The sequence below is a fragment of the Gymnogyps californianus genome, chromosome 6, assembly GCF_018139145.2.
Source record: "Gymnogyps californianus isolate 813 chromosome 6, ASM1813914v2, whole genome shotgun sequence".
Lineage (NCBI taxonomy): Eukaryota > Metazoa > Chordata > Aves > Accipitriformes > Cathartidae > Gymnogyps > Gymnogyps californianus.
The window spans coordinates 32267627-32289155 of NC_059476.1; the positions used below are offsets into that span (position 1 = coordinate 32267627).

The 21529-nt window shown below is 37.6% G+C and overlaps 1 protein-coding gene across 3 annotated transcripts in view; it reads left to right on the top strand.

Annotated features, from left to right (window-relative positions):
* Positions 1–21529, top strand: part of GRID1 (glutamate ionotropic receptor delta type subunit 1) — a 556760-nt gene that overhangs the window by 409609 nt on the left and 125622 nt on the right. For all 3 annotated transcript variants that reach the window (XM_050898995.1, XM_050898996.1, XM_050898997.1), the window contains one exon: positions 18915–18968. In XM_050898995.1, the coding sequence (XP_050754952.1) occupies positions 18915–18968 (54 nt within the window). The remainder of the gene's footprint in view (positions 1–18914; positions 18969–21529) is intronic.

The window sequence follows — 21529 nt, forward strand, 5'->3', positions numbered from 1 at the left end:
GGGCTGTAAAACTACCCTTTGAGGATCAAACTGGAAACTACATGGTCAGAGAGACTGCATATAGGGTATTGCAGCTGCAGGGAGCTGCAAACAAATTAGCCAGGCCCCCAGAGATATTTGATTTGTGGTGGATAGTCCTCCAGCATTTTCTCTGAAGCCTTACACAGGGCTTAACAATGGCGTGGAGGAGCATTCCTGCTGCTTTCTTCTTAGCCATCCCCACTGCCACCTCTCTGCTTAAACAAAGGTGAAAATTTCAATTATTGCTCTTTCTGCACCAAAGGCGGCTCCTGATATCAAGTCTGTCTCCTCAGCTTGGAGGTATATGTGGCATAAAGAATTTCAGAGTCACAGGCCTGCCTGGGAGAGAGAGGGAAGGCATATTTCTATGACGGGTCTTCTAGAAGCACTTTGGTGGTGGCAACACATTATCAGCTCCGTCAGAGGGTGCAGGTTGGGGAAAAGCTGACAGGGCTTGCCTTGCTCTGAAAGTACTGCATGGCATTGACTGTGTGCCTTTGATACATTCAGATGTGTCCTGGTTTCGGCTGGGATAGAGTTAACTCTCTTCTTAGCAGCTGGTACAGTGCTGTGTTTTGGATTTAGTGTGAGAATAATGTTGATAACACGCTGAGGTTTTAGTTGTTGCTAAGTAGCGCTTATCTTAAGTCAAGGATTTTCAGTTTCCCATGCTCTGCCAGCAAGCAGGTGTGCAAGAAGCTGGGAGGAAGCATGGCCAGGACAGCTGACCCCAACGAGCCAAAGGGTATTCCATACCATGGAAAGTCACGCCCAGTATATAAACAGGGGGAGTTGGCCGGGAGGGGCGGATCGCTGCTGGGGCATTGGTCAGTGGGTGGTGAGCAATTATGCATCACTGGGTTTTTTTTCCTTTTTTTTTATCCCTCTTCTTTTTTTGTTATATTCATTTTCATTACTACTATTATTATTATTATTATATTTCATTATTATTATTGTCAGTGTTATATTTTACTTTAGTTATTAAACTGTTCTTTTCTCAACCCACGAGTTTTACCTGCTTTCCCGATTCTCCTCCCCATCCCACTGGGAGTAGGGGGGGAGTGAGGGAGTGGCTGCGTGGTGCTTAGCTGCTGGCTGGGGTTAAACCATGACAAGATGGAAGGAGTGGTGATGCTTCGTTCTGAATTTCTCTTTGTACCCATGCTTATCATTAGATTACTCAATGAGAAAATCTTGTTGTAAAGATTGATCAGTAATTTATCATTGTTTCTATCTTACCCATACATGATATATATCATGTAACTAAGGGTGGCATAATTACTTAGATAAAGGATAATTCTGCAAACATTTACGTATGTAAACTCAAAAGGGGGATTTGTATGAGCCCAATTAGTCATACATTTTAAATCCTACTTATTTAAGAAGTATGGTACTGAAAATTTACACCCACTTTTGAGTTGCTGTCACTTTACTTAAAACATTGAAGGAACTTTGATTTTTGCACCAGACAGATGTTTCTACCATCTTTTTTTCCAGGGCTCCTCATTTTCTGTGGTAGTAGTTCAGACAGTGATAAAAACAAGACATCTCAGTTTATTTCAGTTATTACCACAATTATTCATCTGAGAGAGGTTTTGAGCCTTCCCTGGCAATAGGATGGAATAGCAAAGCTTAGGATTGTATATACTGGTTTCCCTAGCTGCACAGGCATGTAACTCAAGAGCAGGACTTGAGAAGCAATCAGTATATTGAGCAATTAATCATCAGTTATTAAATGAAAGAGAAAGTTCAAGTTTGGTAAATTAATAATGCTCGGTAGTCACAGAGAAGGATTCAGGTCCTTGTGAAGCCTGGGAAAGCTGTATGATATCCTAGTTGTTTTTAAACTACATAAATAAAATTGTTTAAAATCCATCCTGGGATTATGCTTTTTGGTTGCTCTTAATCCATCATGGGTTGTAGTAGTGGAATGTCAAACGAGAACAGTGTAAGAATGCCAGATAGTTGTTTTGGTTGTTTTTTGTTGTTTTGGGTTTTTTGAGCAAGTATAATTTTTCTGATGAATTTATGGCACTTGGCTTGGATGGCAGCTGTACCCTGTGGTAGAGGGTATTTGGAAGAGTATGTATGCACATATGCATAGCTTTTACACAAATAAGATTATGTATCTGTAGTTACGCTAAATGAGAATTGATAATTGCAATGGCTATTTATTCCTGTTTACTGAGGCCAAGAAAAAATGTCCTCCCCATTTTATAACTAGAAGGGCAGATGGGGTAGAAAATAATTTTGCTTGGCTTTTGAAAGCTGGTGAAGACTTGTTTTGCACGTTTGTTTCTCACAGAACAATTTCAGGTGGTGCAAGGTCACATCCCTGAAGTACAGAGAGGGTGAGAGCTGGTGAATCCTGTCATTGGCTCCATCCCAAGTATAGAGGCAGAGCTCTCTGAGCAAGAAGGCTCAAGTATGAGGAGAAAAGGTGTTGGAGTAACCAAAACTGAGTAAAAAAAGCTTGGGTTGGAAATTAAAGTCTTTTTGAATATACCTTATTAAGCCTAATATACCTTATTTAGCCAACACCCCGAAAACAAGAGAGATACGTGCTCAAAATACCAGGTTCTGTCTTTCGTTTTAAAAAGAGTAGGAAAACCATTGGTGTAGGGTTTTTGCACAGCTGCTGTAGGCTCTTCAGTCTGCCCGGGGAGGCAAGAGGAAAAAGGTGGTACAGAGAGAGAGGAAGAGTTTTATGTTTGTAGAGTTTTATCTACAGATGGGGGCAAACGGCTCCATCTGTCTCCGGGTTTGGAATGGAGGAAGTAGCTGGCGAGGGTTTCAGAACACAGACTGTCGGGTACTTGTAATTAATTTGGGAAACAAATCTTTCTCTGAAATAGGGAGTATGGAGTAGCTAAGGGAAAGCAAAATAATAGCATAGGAGTGTGCTGCAGTCTTCTCACTTGACTGATAGTTTTTCTGTTTCAGCCGTGCAGCACAGATAGGTGAGTAATGTCTTGTGCTTGTTGAAAGGGGCAGGAAGAAGTCAGCTGACAGAGACAGCCAAGACATAGATTTTAGAGAGAATTGCTGAATGGACTTAATGAAAAGAAACAGGGAACAGTGGGAGGTTAGGGAAGGTGATGTTTGAGCATGGTATGTAGGCTGCTATGAGAGGCAATTTGCACAGAGCTCAGCCATGTGGTATCTCATCTGACACAGCTAACCGAAGTGGTGAAAGGTGCTCTCAAAAGCAAGGCAATAGTAAATCTGGTGGGGGAAATGGCTTCTTGCCACTCGTCCCAGAAGTGTTGCCCTGGGTAGGAAAGACATCTTTCTCCCAGAAGCCAAGAAGTGATGACAGAAAAAAGTACATATTCAAACTGTTTCAAAAGGACTGCCTTCCACTGTTTTCTTAGTCCTAAAGCCACAGAAGGGAGTGAATACATGACATATAGGCAGAAGAGAAACAAACTGTGTGGCCTAATGATTTATATTGATTTCCAGTAAGTGTATAATTTGACCAATAAATCCTACTTAGATATAGCCAAATTTAAAAATCAATGGCCAAAACATATGCAAACAATTTTTACTTATTAGTATAGCTACTAATACAATTCTGCTGTTCTAGATGATGCAGGTCCCTGAACAGTTGCAACAGTGGTTTGCCTACCTATGTCTGTCTTAGATTTACAGCATTTTGTGCGTGTATATATATGTGTGTATCTATCTAAATGCACATCTATAATATGGAGTTAGTTATTCCTATAGATAAAACTTGAGAAAATTTGCTGATATTTTTCCAGGAATTTTATGATAAATCCAGGAGTCAGTTTTTCTGGGTCCCCACTCCAATGGGGTGAGAACACAACTTTGTCTAAAATATCCTTTACGCTTGGAGCTGGATGTTTTGGATGTTACTGCTGGCCTGATTTCCTTCTGTCCATTTTCCTTTTTCTGTTTGTTTCATGTGCCCGTCCCCAGACATCTGTGTGGGTAGACATATATGTGGGATTATATCCACACAAATGCACACATACACAAACACACGTGTGTATCTACCCAGGGAAGGGCAGGATGATTCTGGATTGTGGCTGCACAATTTTGGCTATGAGCTTCAGATTCGTGAAGGAAAAATACTTCTGCCACCTTCTGGCATTCAACTGAAAACAATCAAACCACAGGCTTAGGAGTAGCTGCAGGCATGATGCAATAGGATATAATTTGCAAGTGCAAACTTGCAGTGATATTCTTGTAAGTTAAGGTTTTGTTTTCAGTTTGAATGCTGTAATGGAGAATGCCATAAAAGGCACAGATTTATGTGCATAGCCAAGAGCACACATCTTTAAAGTACTCTTCAAGCGGAGGTACCAAATGGGACGATGGTAAGAATGCGTTTCTGATGAGGGCCTCTGGGACGCTGACAGAGTATCTCCAAGTGTGTGTTGTCTTTTCCCTCTTCTGGAGCAGAAAGCAGCAGGTTCAGCACATCCTTTGCTGTGAAGAACCCTTCTGATGCTACTGAAGACAAGAAAGGATCCAAAGAATGTCTCTTAATATAATGTAAATTTATCAGTTTTAGAGGATTTGAAACAGTATTTGAAAGACAGAAGACTCCTGAGTATGAAATCTTGTCCCCCTTGACTTGAATGGAGCTAATATTCATCCCATATTACGTTATTAATTCTCGAATCATAGGGTTTCCATGGAACGCCATAATTTTTTTTATCCAAGTTCTTCAGAGCTGAAGTAATCAGTCTTCTTTTCTCAGCCCTAAATTGAGAATATAGCAATTCAGCTACCTAAATAGACTTTGAAAAATTAGTTCCTTTCCTTTGACAGTCAAGCTTTAGTAAATAATAAAGATTATGGTAGACAATCCTTATCACAATGGTAAAGGATTACTGCTTTTGTACTTATTGCTTTAAAAAATTAGAACACCTTAATCTTTTAAGAACAATTTGGGTTTGGAAAAACAAATTGCATTGAAGCTGACAAGATGCTCGCCAAGTTCCAGGAGATGCAATTTGGAACGTCTGAGATATTAAACCCTGAATGCCTTCCTTAGTTCCTAATAGAAACAGGGACTCAATATTAACTCTTACAGCTCTGCTGTAGTCCATAAAGTGCATATTTTTGTGTCTTTCTCATAAAACCCAGGAGGATGCTGCCGCCGGGTTTCTGCACTGTCTCAGGGGTACAAGATGAGAAATGAACTCCTGGCTTACTTGCTCCTGTCCCCTGAGAACAGAGACTACCATAATACATAAATATATATTCCATAATCACTGATCATGCACTCTCTTGAAATCAAACTGTGTGTATTTTGGCCTGCCACTACCGTTGTGAGATGAATTCAGAATTTCAACATAATACTTAGAAACCTTTGTATTCTCAGCCAGAACGTGTCTATGATCCTACTTGTATCCATATGTCTTTGTGCTAGCATGGCCACGTGAGTTTAGCAGTTCGGGTGCTTTGTTTTTTATCCTCCTGAGGTACTTAAAAGAGTACTTGAAATACAGCAAGCATATTGTCTTATGGTTCTGCTACTAAACTATCCGAACTTAAACTCTACTTTCAACCTGCTAGTGACTACAGGAGTCTCTCTCTGTTGGTATTCATACTTTCTTACTCTATTGACAACATTTCAGCTGATGTATCTTAGGGTCTAATTGTTCATGGGTGCACAAATTGCTAGATCACAGATGATAAACCTCTAATAAGCCTCTGGTGTTTTTCAAACTGATGAAGTTTCAAATAATAGCAATTTTTTGTTGTTGTTCTCTGAGTGCATGACCTTATTTTCCATAGTAGTGAGTTTCACTTTAATTATGTTATCTGGTTTCAGAAGTCGTCATCTTTTTAAATGCTCTCTAAATACCTCTGTATTTATCATACTTCCTAGTTTTCTAACATAATTCCTTCAATAGTATTTGTCAGGATTTTTACTGATAATATTAAATAATCAACTAAAGCTCTCAGGTTCAAAAGGAGTAACTGCTGAGAAAATAGGATAACTGAAAAGCTCAAAATCTAAGGATGGGCAGAGGAAATTTGGAATTTCTTTAAGGTCCTCTATTATGAAGCTAGGAGCTTTGTCTGTACTTAGCTTCGTTTAACTCATGATTGCACTATCTGACAAGATCAATTATTATATTTTTTTTCTCCCTCTGGCTTTAAGATTTTAAAATTTTTTAAATGCACACCACCCCTGCAGAACTCTTTAATAGGTAAGTGTTATTCTTCTATATTCAACTTTGACTGTAGGGCCACTATCCCAGGAAGTCTTTCTTCCCTTTATTATACTTCCTCCACATTACACAGATTCAGTCTGTTTTACCATGATGGCCCTGTTTATTTCTTTGTTGCCTGTTATCTTGCTATAAATATCATTCAATTTCTGACTATAATGTCATCATATTTGTATTTTTCTTATTGCTATTTTTACATCTTGCACTGCCCTCTGTTTGGACGTGGCTGTTAGTATATCCTCATTAACATATTTTTATAGTCTCACAAATTAAAAGTAGTTTTAGAGACTGTGAGCCCTGTGTGCTCTTTAATATTTAATTTTCTTCTAGTAGTTTCAGACTTAGTCCCTCAAGGCTAGCACTGAAAGTCTTATCTGAAAGAATCACCTAAGAAATGTTCATTTTAATGAGAATACTTTTCAGTGGTTACATTTACTGACCGCTTTTTTTTTTACCGCAAGCCTTTTTTCTGTCTGTTCCTCTTCATTAGCTGTATCCTACTTTAATTTGCACTGTGCACCTATCTCACCTATGTATAAATATTACTTTACCCAGCAGTAACTTTACAATGACACCTGACCTAAGTGAAGAAAGATTTTTTTCTTTCTTTCTTTCTTATTTCTTTTCTGCCTCAAGGCCATGTTTCTTGTCCTAGCTTGCTGACCTCTTCCTTCTGTGCTCTCTGATGACAGGGCAGTCAATTTGTCCCTCATGCAATTCAGCAGTTCCTGGGATTGTGTGAATCTCCAATCTTCTCAATTTTATTTTTCGTTCATCTGATTTGAGGTTACTTCCTACCTCCCCTGTCCCCTTTCCCCTCTTCTTCATTTATGTTTTTTAATCTTCTGTATGTTGTCCTCATCACCCATAGGTCTCAGCCCTTGAATTTTATCTTCCTCTGTGCTTGTGGGGTTCATCTGGTCTCTTCTTTTTCTTGTCTGTTTGCTCTATGCAGCATTTCTGTTTCTCTGTGCAGCTATCTTGCCCTGTTACCAACTCTTTTTCTTGGCACATTTAATCACTCCCCGTCTTGTCTTTGTGCTCACATGCTCCAGGTCTTTCTGTTTGCAGGTATTTACAACTCACATCATGTCAAATTAATATTTTCTCTTCTTTCCTGTGTGTTCTCTTCAAAAAATTCTGCATTTCTCCCACGTCTCCAGATACATCTTTAGTTCTTCTCTTCCAGGCTTTTTATCAGGCGATAGCGTTATGTTCCCATCAGGTAACCACTTAAGGTTGTGTCTTTATTCATTTTTTTCAGCTAGTAACATTTATTGTCACATTCTTTTGAGTGTCCTGTAAAAACAGATGTAACCCTGATATAAAAATACAGTCCATTCTGATGACATGTTTTTTTCCTCCTCTCTTTATCATTACATTTAACTCTCTCAAACTTCCCATTTTGACACCTTCTGCTTATTGACTTTCCAAGACGCTGTCTTTTTAAAATTTTCCCTAGGTAAAATATTTTTTTTTTTTTTTTAAAGCTTTGCAGTTAAACTGCTTGTCAGCCATAGCCAAAGATACCTGCAATATGCTCTCAAATACATGGCCTTTGTCTTACTCAAAAATTCAGTGTGCCTAAGTAGATTCTGCAAACTGGGAAATTTGACCACACCACAGAATTTATGAACAAAGATGTCATCAACTAATAGACTTGGTTTCTGTTTCCATCTCCCATAGATTTTCCCTCAAGAAGGACGAATTTCATGCCAAATTCCCTGTTCAGCACTATTTGTTGTATTGTTACACAACATGTTGCTTTCACTTTATCTTCAGAAAAAGAAATTAACATTTGTTGGATGCTTTCATATATTAGTCTGAAATCTGAATCCATTTTCATGGGATATACATTGAAACAATTTTTGTTTTCTAGTCATAGTTTGTCACAAACACAATTGTTAAATTAAAAACTGTGTTCATCCCATAATATTTGGGGACTGTTGGGTTTTTTTCCCCTCAGCTGGACATAAAAGGCTTAAAACATAGAATCATTCTGCATAAACAATATACCATATAGTGTACTTTTTTTGTCAGTGAGGTGTAGGCTACTTTAATTAGACATAATGGAAGTTTCCCTTGTGAATCCTTTCATACCTGCATGGATGGAATGATAGAAATCAGTGGTAAGGATAGTATAACACAAGTCAAACAGGCTCAGATTTTAAAATTAAAAACCTGTTGGTTTCACTTTTTTTTTTCCTCTGGATTTACATGGAAGCTCAGGTACATGGAAATTCTAACACAATCTGTGTTTTTTCTAAATTCTACCTCAGAAACAATGGGAAGAAAATTACAGTAGTTAAAATGCTAAAAATGATTTGTTTCAAGAACAGAATCAAGGTATAATCTGTAATGAATGCTGGTTTCCCTGGAGTTGGAAGATAAGCTGTTGCTCCAGACAATGTAGAAAGGTTCATTCTCAAAAACCCATTTGTCTATAACTTTGCGACCACTATGTGAGCTTGTGTTAGTTAGATGAAGTGGAAATTGTTTCAAAGGATGAAATACGTGTTTTTAAATTAATAACTTTGCCATACTCTTCTGACTAACTGTATGCAAGCATTTAGGAAAAGTAAGTATGTTTTCCAGTCATATCTGCTCATGCCCCATTACTGTAATATATATTTTTAATATCATTCTTGCTGCCAAAGATAAAGCTGATAAAGACTGGCAGTAATGAGATAACCACAGGGGCTCCAGTGCATCTCTGCAAGCTTTGAGAAAGTGCGGGTGCAAAACTTCATGGGTTTTGACCCAAATGATGAATATTTGAACACCTGCTTGGAAGAAAAATCTGTGAACAAAAAGTAAACTTATTTGTGCCTGCTTCCCATTGGTGTGTGCTGTGTATGTACGCGGTGCTAGGTGACTGCTGCCTTTGCTCACCTTTGTTTAGCCTGTAAGGCTTTGCATAAAGTCATTAAGATGGTGGACATACAAAGGGGGTTAGCTTTTCCATTACCACCATTACAGCTCCCCAAGGGTTTATTTCCTCCTAGAGCAGCCTGAAAGAGTTATCACTTGGCAAGTACACAGAAGCCAAGTATCTTCAGGCAGTATAAAGAAAAGCAAATATTCTTTCCTCTTGGCAAAGCTGATCAGGAAGAGTCTTCTGGTTTGAGATGGTTAAGGTGATCTTTAAGGTGTTCTTTACTGCTCACACAGCCTGTGGCATTGTTTGTGCATGTAAAATGCACTATGACTGACAAGAAGGTACTCAGACCTGTAATGATTTTGCTTTATTTATGTATTTATTTTGCAATTTAAAATAAGCATGCTGTAGGAAGAAAAGGACTGGTTTGAAAGTGATTATGTTTGAGGCTGAGGCAAGACTAATGTCGTCTTCTTTCCTTTAAAACCAGACAGGATTTTTAAGGAATTTAAGAGAAGATATTGCATGTATGTGAACAGATGAAAAGATGGATAATGGACAGGGTAACCTTTGATGTGGATATACCTTTCCAAGTTCATAGAGTTTAAAAACCCATAACCCATGTAAAATAACAATCTTGCAGTGTGATTCGCAATTTTGTGCCAGAGGCAATGAATCAGTATTAAAACCCTAAGTTCATGAAAATCAAAGTGGTCTCTTCACCCTATAGCTGGTTCTTTCAGTTCAGAGTTTATGTGATACACGATTCTCGGAGCTTCAACTATCATGTTGTCAAGACAAAGCATATTTCTTTTGAAAGAGGAAATTAGGAACGTATAAGTTGTGTTTTCTCCATTGGGTGTTGCGTGCATGTTAGAAAGCTAAGAAGTTTGCATCTTTCTTTAATGATATGGTTACCATCTGCTGTTTATACCTACAAAAACATCAAACTCCGGTAAACTCTGTGCAAACTTGATAAAGTTATACTGAACTTCCAGTGCAAGCTGAAGTTGGAGCTTAAGCTATTGTTTCTGAGTAGAGCTGAGAAAGCACAGGGTATGAGACTGGTGGTATATACTGAAATGTGTTATACCCTGACTGTGGAATGGCTGCTCATTATGAGAACAGAAAGCAGTCATCCATGCTGAAAATAGGTTTATTTACCCAGGGTCTATGCCTGAAAAGGCATTTTCAACCTTCATATCTATGTTAGGTCAATCCCATGTAGGCATTCCAAACAAACACAAAACTTAAACTACTAAATTTTTTCAGTGGCAAATTCTTCTTTTAATGGGAGGCAGGAGGAGAACCAAAGCAAACCAATGAAAAAACCCCCAAGCTCCAAATGCTGTCCAGTTCTGATGAATTTTAGTTTGTTGTCTGGAGTTTGGCTCTTTCAGGAGTACAGTTCTTAACAAAGCGTTACAAAATTGTCTCTAAAAAGCTGAGACTTTTTAATAGAATATAGATGTACAAACCTGTTATCTTCAAACAGAAATTCAGTGTCTAAGTAAGCAAAATTTAGTTATTCTTCTCAAAGATTTCATTGGATCTTTAAAGTCAACTCAGCGTGTGGCTTTGGTAAAATTTTAAGTACAAGATTTCTGAGAGGTTATGTTCTTTAGTTAACATTAGATTTATGTCTTTACGGAAATGTTGCTTTCTGACAGCTGTGCAATTATCCGGTGTCACCACTGTGCCACATAGTTAAATGGTCAACAGTTACCATGTTTATGAATAGTATGTGACATTTGAGCTTTGAAAAGTAAATTCTTACTGAATGCTTTTGGAAGAGTTCCATATACAGTACTTTTATGCATCATTCAGTGGAATATGCATTAAATGGCATGGCAACAGAGATTGAATATAATAAGCATTACCTATAAAATGGGAATAAGATTAAACAGAAATACCAAGGCATTACATTGAAATGATTAAGGCTAAAACAATAGGCAATGTCATGTAGATTACAGTAGTTACTCAAGAACATTACAGCTGTGTAGCCAGGAGAAGGTGCAGTGTATAGTTCTTCTTCTCTCACTCTTCCTTATAATTTTCTTCATCTCCAGAGTTTCTCTTGATTAACGTTAAACTTTTATGTAGGTTTTCTTTAGTGTAGGTTTTTTTTCTGATCACCAATGACCTAACAGGCAACTAGTGCAGTACAAACTTTAAATATATTATTAGTGTATTTCAGTCTGGTTTATTATCAAATCTTATTGAGCAAAATGTCATGTACACTTTCTAATTAGCATTCTTCAACTGTAGGGGTGTGTGCCAAAAGCTGGTGAAGGTTTGGGTCATATTTACTCCTGTTTGTGTGAAATGTCTTATTAGCAACTGAAAATGGAACTCAGTTGTGGATGGTATTTGGGAATTTGCTCTGGGATGTATTTTTCTTTTTTTTCCCCCCTCTTTTTCTGTTTTTCCTCTTTTTCTTTTTTTTCCCTCTTTTTCTTCCCCCCCCCTCCCTTTTTCTTTTTCTTCCCTCTTTTTGTCCTTTATTAGGTTGAGTTATTTAGCTTGTGGAGGAACTGAGACAGAGGTCAAGAAAAGACCATCTCATATCATGTGGACAGAGACCATAAATGAAATATTACAGAGTTTGTGGGGAACAAGAACACTGGATAGCTATCCCAGACTAATGACCAGACATCTGAGTAGAAGTGTATAGACACCTATATGACCGATTTGGCCTATCTTTTGTGGAAGATTCAAGCTGAATATGCCAAGTTTATAGGCTTATACTACTGGAAGAGCCCAGAATGGTTAAAATACCATCCAGTCTCATGATAGACTTTCAATAATTACTTGTGTTTCATCAGTACCGCTGAGGGAAGAATGATTTTTCTTAGCAATGCAGTTCTGCAGAAGAGTAACAAGGAAATACTAGGCTTCACGTTTTAATGTAACAGTGCATGATAACTTGAAAAAACGTCCCCACTGAGTGAGGATGTTTATATGTTTATAGAGTGTAGACCAAGAATGAAGTAATACGCACAGTGAATTATCAAGAAATGTGGATGTTAAAAGCACGTTATGCTTGTGGTTCATTAATCACTTGTACAAAGCTAATACGTACCAAGATTTGGAGTTGACAGCTTCTGTTGTAAGTGTAGGGAAATTAACTGTACCATTGACATGAGGTAGTGATCACTGAAAGACAGACACTCAGTGAGCCTGCAAAGTGTTTTTTAAAAAGTGTGTACATGTGCATTTCTAGGAAGATGTTCAGGAAAAGGAAGAATATAGAATTTCTGCCAAAACTTTTTTTACTAAAAGTACAAATTCTTCATGGAGAATGATATTCAGTAAGAAAGGGTCAGATTCAGGGTGGATTTTCTGATCTGAAAAAGTATGTCATGGAACCTCTTTAAATTCCCATTTTACCATTTAGAGAAGGAAGAATTTCGTATTTCACTTTGAAATGACATTTAGAAATTTTAATTAACCTGTTTAAATGAGAAAAGTAAACTTACAGTCCTGATTCAGTTTACTGCAACTGAGTTTTTCTCTTCAAGATTCTTAGTCCAAAATGTCTTAGTTTTATGACTTGTCTTTTAGAGTTGGGATGTCGTACTGTGGCCTGGAAAATTTTATTTTAATCCCTGTACTAATGGTACCATTACCAATCAAGCTTTAGAAACAATATCTGTTTGGAGTATTCTTTAGTACACTATAAGTATTATAAGGAGATTTTTAAAAATTATTTTTATAAATACTTTATTGTGGCTAGTAATGCTTATTTTATTTATTTATTTTTAATTTATTAAACATTATAGGATTTAGGCTCCTCTGGAGATACTGAGCCAAGAGGTATTTATTTAAAATGCAAAGGAAAGAAAGGTTCTAATGAAGTGTAAGAATCTCAGTAACTGCTACAGAGAAATTGTTTTTCTGTGAAGTTCTATTACCTATGCAAGTCACTCCTGGATGTGAACTGCACTATTTTAATTGAAGAAGTTTCTAAATATAAATCTGGTATCTAGGGGATATAGACTGAACCCATCTGCTCTACCAGAATTGACTTTTTCATATCTCCTATCTTAACTCATTTGTATCCAAGACATACACAAAGCTTCTCAGATAAACAGGTGCACTTTGATACTATCCAATTAATTACTGTCAGATGTATTGCATTGAAAACTCAGTCTGTATCTCTTCTTTGGGATCTAAACCAGTTCCCTGATTCCTAGGATGTTTTCTTGGACATTTAAATCAAGAACAAAGCCATTTTTAAAAATATAAGTCCATCTCCTGCAATGAAAGTCAGCAGCTGGAGCTAGGTTTGGCTTAGGCTTACAAAATGCTATAAAGAAGGTGGTGACCTCCCCCCCCCGCCCCTTGCTGTTTTACTATAATAGATTTCAACATAGTTCTGAAGAATTTTTGTTATTTTTTGTGAGGGGAAGAAAAGACAGTAGTTAAACAATTTCTCCAAGGATGTGAAGGAAAAAAAAAAAAACGGCTGCTTTTGGAAGCAGGTCACTGGCTACCACCTTGCTTGGGACAATAAGAGCTGGAAACAATTTTCTTTCAAAACCTGTCCAGTGGCAAAGGTAAAGTGAGCAGGTAAAGAATTGTAAGGGCTGAGACTGATCCCTTATGAAAGATTTGCAAAGAGCTGAGATTTAGACATTATTTCCCCAAGCCCTTCTTTACTTATACCTTCATTTTGAATAATTAAAAAAAAAAAAAGGAAAAAAGAAAAAAAGAGGTTTATCTGTCATTGTCATGCTGGTTGCTTTCATGTTTAGAAATATGAAAGATGACAAATGACCTCAGAATAACCAGAGACTTGTGATATTTGCCTGTGATGAAGGCGTATCTATTTTTTTTTACTTATCTCATAGTAATAAAGCTGACCTTGAGTATTTCCTAACCTCATCGCCCACCGTCCTGGTCTCTAAAAAGAACTCGGGTCTCCTGCAGGCTCTTTCTTCAGACGCTCTCTGGCTAGCTCGCTCTGTGCCTGGTTTTCTGCTGTAAGCGTCCCGGGGGCTGGCGGTTGGTTGGCAGGGGTGTGCAGTGGGGTTGCAAGCTGGAAGACAGCGGCATAGGAGGAGCTTTGTAACGAGGCCTGGTTCCTGGAGCTGTGGTCTCGAGATGGTCGGGTGTATCTGCCGGTGCCTCCACGGAGCACACACTGCGTTGCAGGTGTATCTGCTCTCTGCTGCCAGCTGTAATTAGTCATCAGTTGGCAAGAACTTTGGTTTTGTGTTCTTTCCATATCTCTAAGGTCACTCTTTCCAAATTATTTTCTAACTGTGAACACCCTAGTTTACCCTCTCTTTCATTTTTTTTCTGGAAAGCTATGATGCTCTTTATCCTCACTATTAAGGTAAAGGATGTGCAAGTAATACCCTTTACTACTTTGATATCCCTCCTAGCAAAACACTCTGGTGCTTCTTTTATATCATGGATTTCAGGGTGGCAGCCCTTGTTTCCAAAAATGTAGACACAACAGGACCATCTGCGTTTGCCATCTGCAAGACATTTCCTTCTAGGATCCCGGGGTTGGTTATGGGGCTTCCAGACATTCCTACTGCCTGTCCCCCTGGGTACGCAGTAAGGAGACAATAGGTTTGTAACTATAACACAGATGCATGTAAGCCTAAACTCTTCAGCACATCCTGCTGTCACTGCAACACAGTCTGCCCATGGCTGAACATCCACCAACATCCCTCTAAGTTGTGTCCGGCCACTCATCCCTACATTCCTTTCTACACAGCCTGCTTTTTGCTGTTAATACCAAGGTATTTGACCCTGGCAAAGCAGCCAGGTATTGTGGAAAAGAGCCTTCCCTATTACTAGTCAGCCATTATATGCTTGGAAATGTTTTCAGTTTCAGATTTTTTGAGAAGATCAGGAAAGGATTGTTTCTGTTCTGTTTTGGGGTTTTTTTTTTGTTTTTTGGGTTTTGTTTTTTGGTTGTTTTTTTTTTTTTCTGCAGAATTGCTTTATTTCTGAACATAGCAGTATTTATTACTTACTTTCCTAACTTCTTTTAATCCTGCAACTGCCATTAGATAAAATAATGAACCGAGTTACTTATTCATAAAGGCAATGTAAATATTTGTTCTCTGCTGTATTTCAATAAAATAATGTTGTCATGGATTATTGGCAGTAAATTATTTTAAGTTATACATTTAAAAGTAAACAAAGCCATATACATGAAAATATCTTTGATCATTTTTCATGAAGCCTCTTATTCTTTTCTTTTATCATTGTTGGTATGAGAACTGAAATCTTAATGCTTGTATTTTGATTTTCAGTGTCTCCCTATTTCATTTCTATTGCAAATGCTTTCTACTGAGAAATTATAAACAGTTTTCTACATTCACTGGTCCCCTTCCCCTCTTCCCAGTCTGGCCCGATTCTGATAATATCATTTATATGTTGTCATTAATAGTGGCCCACTGAGTGAATTATAATTGTCTTGTTTGGGTTCTGCATTTTAACATTTGGCTGTTGAAATGTAGCTGGGGAGCAAGAAGGGCATACAGTCTCAAAAACCACTCTTTTTTCCAAATTTGTAGAAGCTATTTGCTAGTCTAAGAGAAAATAAAGGAAAGATGGATGCTCTTTAATTTCCAGTGTGCTGTTTATCTCAAAAGCAGATTTTCTATTTGATAGAAATGTTGTGAGCCATTACTCCCAAGTGTCAACTAGACCCTATGTACATATAGAGTATATAAAGAACTAGGATATTTTGCACCTATATTAATAATTTTTCCACAAAAAATCCCCATAACATATTTTAGTACATGAATCCTGCCCCAATAGATGGCAGAGCTTTTCCTCAGCCACAGTGATCACACAGACTCCTAGCCTACTTTCTTTAATATGGGGTGCATGTATGAAATAGGCTGTAATAGAGCCTTCAGGATGTGTCATAGAAATTTTTTTTCATTTTGAACGGATGGAGGGACAAGCTTAAAGAAATGGCAAGATCTTGAACAGCTTGAATAATTGAAAACTAACTAAAAATGGGTGACCATAATCTCCCAAGTGCTGATATTTTTTCCTCTTTAAAGAAAAAGAAACTCCATAAGTTACAAACATGTAATTTCTTTCTTATTCTGAGAATTCTGAATAAATTTTCTTATGATATCACAGCTCTCCAGGACCTTGCTCTTCACACTGCTTAACTTCTATCAGCCTCCAGCAATACACCTCCAATACACCAGTGCTATCAGGAGGTTCAAACCTTTGAGATGTGTCTTTCAATAGCTCCTTTTAGGATTCTTTAAGACAGCAAGTCTGTAAATATGGTGCAAAATCTGAAGCACAAAATGCGAGAAGTTTCTGCTTCCTCTCAGCATGTCTGGGTTTAGAATAATGCTTCATGCTACGTGTTGCAGCTCTAAACAGAAGATATTTATAGATATTTAAACTTGCCTACCTATGGTTATGTTTCTAATACATTTCAGGCTTTTAGAGTGCAGAGCCATTGACTTCTGTAGGACGTGCTGAATGGTCTAGCACTCTGATGCACCTCATTTTAAAAACTTTGGCCCAGATATGTGAACCCAGAAGAATGAGTTACAATAATTCATTTTAAATTCCCTGGCTCTTGCGGCTCCCCAGACTTAGCATTTATTCATACAAATTGCTCACTGTTGCAGATAAATCACAAAATGCAGCCAATGCAATAACTCTGCACCTGAGCATTATTTAGTTCTGCTTTGCTAATGTTGGCAGCACTTTGCTTTTCCTCTATATGTTGCAGCACCTGGCTATTTTGGCTTTGTCTGAATACGTTAGAAGGGTGAACAGGGAGAAAATCTACAAGTTTTTGCCCTCACTTTCATTGCTGCTAGCTTTCCTAATAGCTGCGATTCCTCAATTAGGTGGTCAGTTTAATTTTCCTGCCAGCTTAAAAGAAATTCAAGGGAGACAATTTTTCACTGCATGCCTAGGAGAGGATTACCTTGTCAGACGTGTTGTCTCTAGCAGTTCTCATCTGCTTTGACACCAGGGATAGTTAATTTCCCGTAATACTGTTTGTGATGACGATCAGAAATACTGTGCCCTGTCTGTGTTGATTTTTCTCTTACGACTTCTTTGCGGTTTCTCTTTTGGGATTTTTGTCTCTTTAAAGGAGTTCTTCACCTTGTGGACATGAGAAATAGATTTGAGGTATGTATGTTGCCCACAATTTTCTCTTAGGTTTGTGTAGACTGCACAAATGAGTAAAGTTTTAAAACACAGTTACTTAGGCAAGTAATTGATACTTTTTTTTTTTTTTAACACAGTATAAACTAAGAGTAATGTTAAAAATGTTGGCTTTGGCTACTTAGCCAGTTTTTGGTTTGTTTTTTTTGCTAGGATCAGGTAACAGTACTCCCTTTGCCTATATTAAGGATGGATATCTTGTCATTTCACTGCAGCCTTGTAAGTTGTGGGTGTTTATTCTAAGCCAGTCATCTGTAGTCAGTGTCATGAAAGAAGGTGATTCATCCCATCTGATGCTAAATATCTGAGAGGCTTATTATGCAAATGTGTTCTGGGGAGGAAGGTGGTTGATGATGTTCCTGCCCAGCCCAGTGCCGCAGTCTACAGAGCCTCTCCGTACAAGTGCAATTGTTTTTGAGGCCACACGCAATGAACGGGGTGCGGAAATTATCCAGGTTAAAAAACAGTAACTGGAAGTATTTTGTTCATCTGTGTTTGTTTTTTTAACCAGGTTCATTTCAGTGATTCATAGGGCCATTTTTAACACAGCGATAAGAATGTCTGTTCAATAAATGGGGTCATATTGGCACAGAAGAAAGAAGTGGTTGAAGGCAGGGACATTCAAAACTTTGTGTAATTAACTGCCTCCTGAAATACATGTGAGTGCTGGGACTGTCCTGTTTTATTAGGTGAGATGAATCCACAACAGTTGTTTAACCGTGTGTTAAGCAGGACATTAGCAATATCATTATCACTGTAGTGTACACCTCTTGATGCTTAATATTGCTTTATTAGACTATAAAGTATCTTGAAGTGAGCTTATCTGTGTCAGACAAAGGGGGTAGCTAGAAACTTCTATGTATATTGCCAAATCCTTCCACTGAGGTCCTCAGTACTAGCAGTGCTGTTTGTGCTAGCAGTCTTTCCCAGTTTTAGTGTCTTAGTGAACCATGAGGGTTATATGTGTATGGATAAATATGCTGTTTGATGAGACGGGCTGTTTCTTTATAATATGTAGTGATTATTCAAGTCCACACCAGGAAGCCAGAAACAGTGTCCATGCAAATCATAACTTTCTCTGGTGTCTTATGTAAATATGAAGAGAGGATGACTCATACGAACTTCACTTGAGTGTCTCAGAGTGGTGTTTTTCATTAAATAGGTTAGCTAACAGTTAAACTATCAGAGTTGTAATGAGGCAGAGGCAGCACATTTTGGGAGGCATATTGAAAAGAAACCCAGCCTACTAGGATGCATTAGATATATCATACAGAAGTTAAAATTCATGAACTGCATGTTTTGTGTGCAGTTGTTCATCATAGGATCCCTTATCATGTTGATGTATCGCCCTGCTCCAATATGCTTTTGTGGTACATCTAGGAAATATCTTCATAGGACAGGGTACTTTGGTTTAGATACTGAAGTCAGAGGAATGCGACTACCACCGATAAGATACCAGTCCATGAAGCAGCAGTGGAAGAGATGAAAAGAACTATACTGAAACAATGCCAATAGCAGTGAAAACAATCAAAATGAGCTTTATAGTACATTTTTATGTAAGTTCTTTCTGGAATATGTTTCACATGTTTTATTTATTTTTATTATTATATTTCTTTTTATTTTTGTAGGCTGTGGAAACCAACCTTGCATCAAAGGATAGTCACTGGGTCTATGTCAATGAGGTAAGAAAGTCAAAAGAGACAACATAGCTTAGTACATTCACTCATCACCATCTTTTGTTTCACATGTTTTGACACACCAAACTGAGCACACACTTAGCATTTTTGCTTTTTGAATGGTACAAGATGCAAACTCTGTGGTGTCGTTGCTTGTCTGTCTCAGTTGAATTGGCATAGGTTGAATACCAAAGGTCAAAATAAAGCTTCCAATATACCTCATAGCGGCTGGGAGACATTATTTTTACCTTCATGTTGACCCTACTTCATTAGCTATTTAGGAAGCAGAGAATATCTCAAAAGAACTCTCAAATACATGCATCTGTATCTGCCAGAATCTCACCCTTCACTGCTATGAAAGCCTGCACTCGGATACCAGGAAAGAGCGCTGAGGCTAGCTGCAGGCTTAGCTCGTTTGAATATGTATTTACATGATACCCAGGTTTTCTCTAGTGCAGAATTGTTTTGGTGTTTTGGCCAAGATCCAGGATAGCATAGATTTAAAATGTGATATTTCCTCTCTGCAGCAAATGGTATCCTGTCCTGCTACTATGATTATTTATTTTACCTTAGTACCACAATGCCCTAATGGGAATCAGTGCAGACTCATATTTAAAAAGCAAAAAAGAGATGTTGTACCATATATAATAATTTATAAATCACTGATTGTTCAGGATAAACGGCACTATTTTATATATTTCTGGTTTTAATAATGGTTTGTTAAAAGATAGTAAAATATCTATGTTAAAAAGAACCATGTTCACTGTTTTATTTTTATATTATAAATGCATAGCCTCTAATTTAATAACCAATTCCTTTGTTAATTTCTCACTCCTTTCTTTGCACCTAGCTAATAATCTTGGATAGGCTACTTTTAATAGTAACTATAAATTGTATTGTGTGGCATGAGAGAGGCTCTGTAATTAAATAGGGGTTAGGGAAAGCGAGTGCAATCTCTGCTTATAAAGGCTTTATAAATTCTTTCTAGTCCTTGTTACATTTAAGTACCTCCTGATTTGTCAGCTGCAGTAATGACCCACTACAAAATATCAGCAAGATGCCCAGAGAGTCAGTGTTTATATTCACATAAAGATAATACAGTGCATATTTCCCTAAACATTTATAGAGAGGGAGTGTCTGTGAATTTGTTATTGCTGCTGTTATTGTTCAGATGTTAAAACTCACTTCATGAAGCCTGAATCTGTAACATCACAAATAAAAACCTTCAGCACTCATGCACAAACATGTGCATACATACACATACACAAACACATCACACAGGGTATCAATTCTGCTTTTATTTTGGGAACTTTTATTTTTTTTCTTGTATGGCTAGAGACTCAGTAGGGAAGATATGATAGCAAAATGTAAATCTAAAGTATAACTTTTTAGTGAAAAATATTAGTGCACATACTTATAAAGATCTCAAAATGCAATTAAATTCAAACAGACAATTACAGAAACTTTTCAAATTCATGAAACTTTGGAGAACTCTTTGCAGGCAAAAAGAGGAAGAAATGTCTTGATTAACCTTTTTTTAAAGAAAAGTGTTGGTCTGTGTGCTTAAAGCTACTGTGAAGAGAAGATAATGTTAAGCATCCACATGGATGTATCTGTAGAAAGATGGAGGTTCCTTAGGGCTTGCGTCTTATTTAATAGTGTCCATACCCCCATGCTAGCAAGAGGACAGACTGATCATGCTTTCCGTGTATGTGTTTCCAGTTAGTATCTGTGAGAACTGCACGGGTACTTGATGGAAAATATATTATTCCTTGACTGGATGTTGATTGCTGCTGTGATTTGCAGAATGTAATTAACTTTTAATTCCCAACAGTCAAATCAGCTCTTTTTGATGTAATTCCATATAAGTAGCAAGCAGATGTAGTCCATTCTGTAAATGGACCAAATACTTAGCCAAATGGACCAAATACCTTTTTTTCTTCCAGGCAGATTGAGAATCCCACACTTTTCTGTTCACCCTATGATCTGTGTGACCTAATGATCCCATTGCAAGGAAAGAGAGGTATAGGGCTAACTGACCTGAAGGGGCAGTAGTAGGAAAAGAACACAGTGAGAATTATTTCCATTGAGGTTCCTTGTGTGAAGAATGTTGGATTGTAAACAGGCTCTTTAGGCCTCTCCTACTTCAGGGAACAATTTAAGGGCCTAGTACAGCTTAAACTACCGAGGTCTACTGATCTTGAGCACCCTCTTACAATCTGCACTGTCTCCCACCTCTCGGCAAGCCGATGAGGATCTGAACCTTGGACTTATCTTGCTATAGTAAGAATGACTATATAGGACGGTATTATCTCAATAAGAGATTTTATTATCATATTAATTGAATTAAGTCTACTTTACTCTCTCTGTATTGACAATCCGATAAACATTTGGATTTGGTTTTTTTCTTTCCTTGTGCTTCTGTCCCATATGGCAGGATAGGAGTTAAGTTTTGGAGTTCGAACATATTTTATCACTTTAATTTTGTTAGGTAAGCAACACCACCAAGCTTGTGATGAGCTAACTTAAAACTATACGGCTGGTAAGCTTATTACACAGCAAATGAA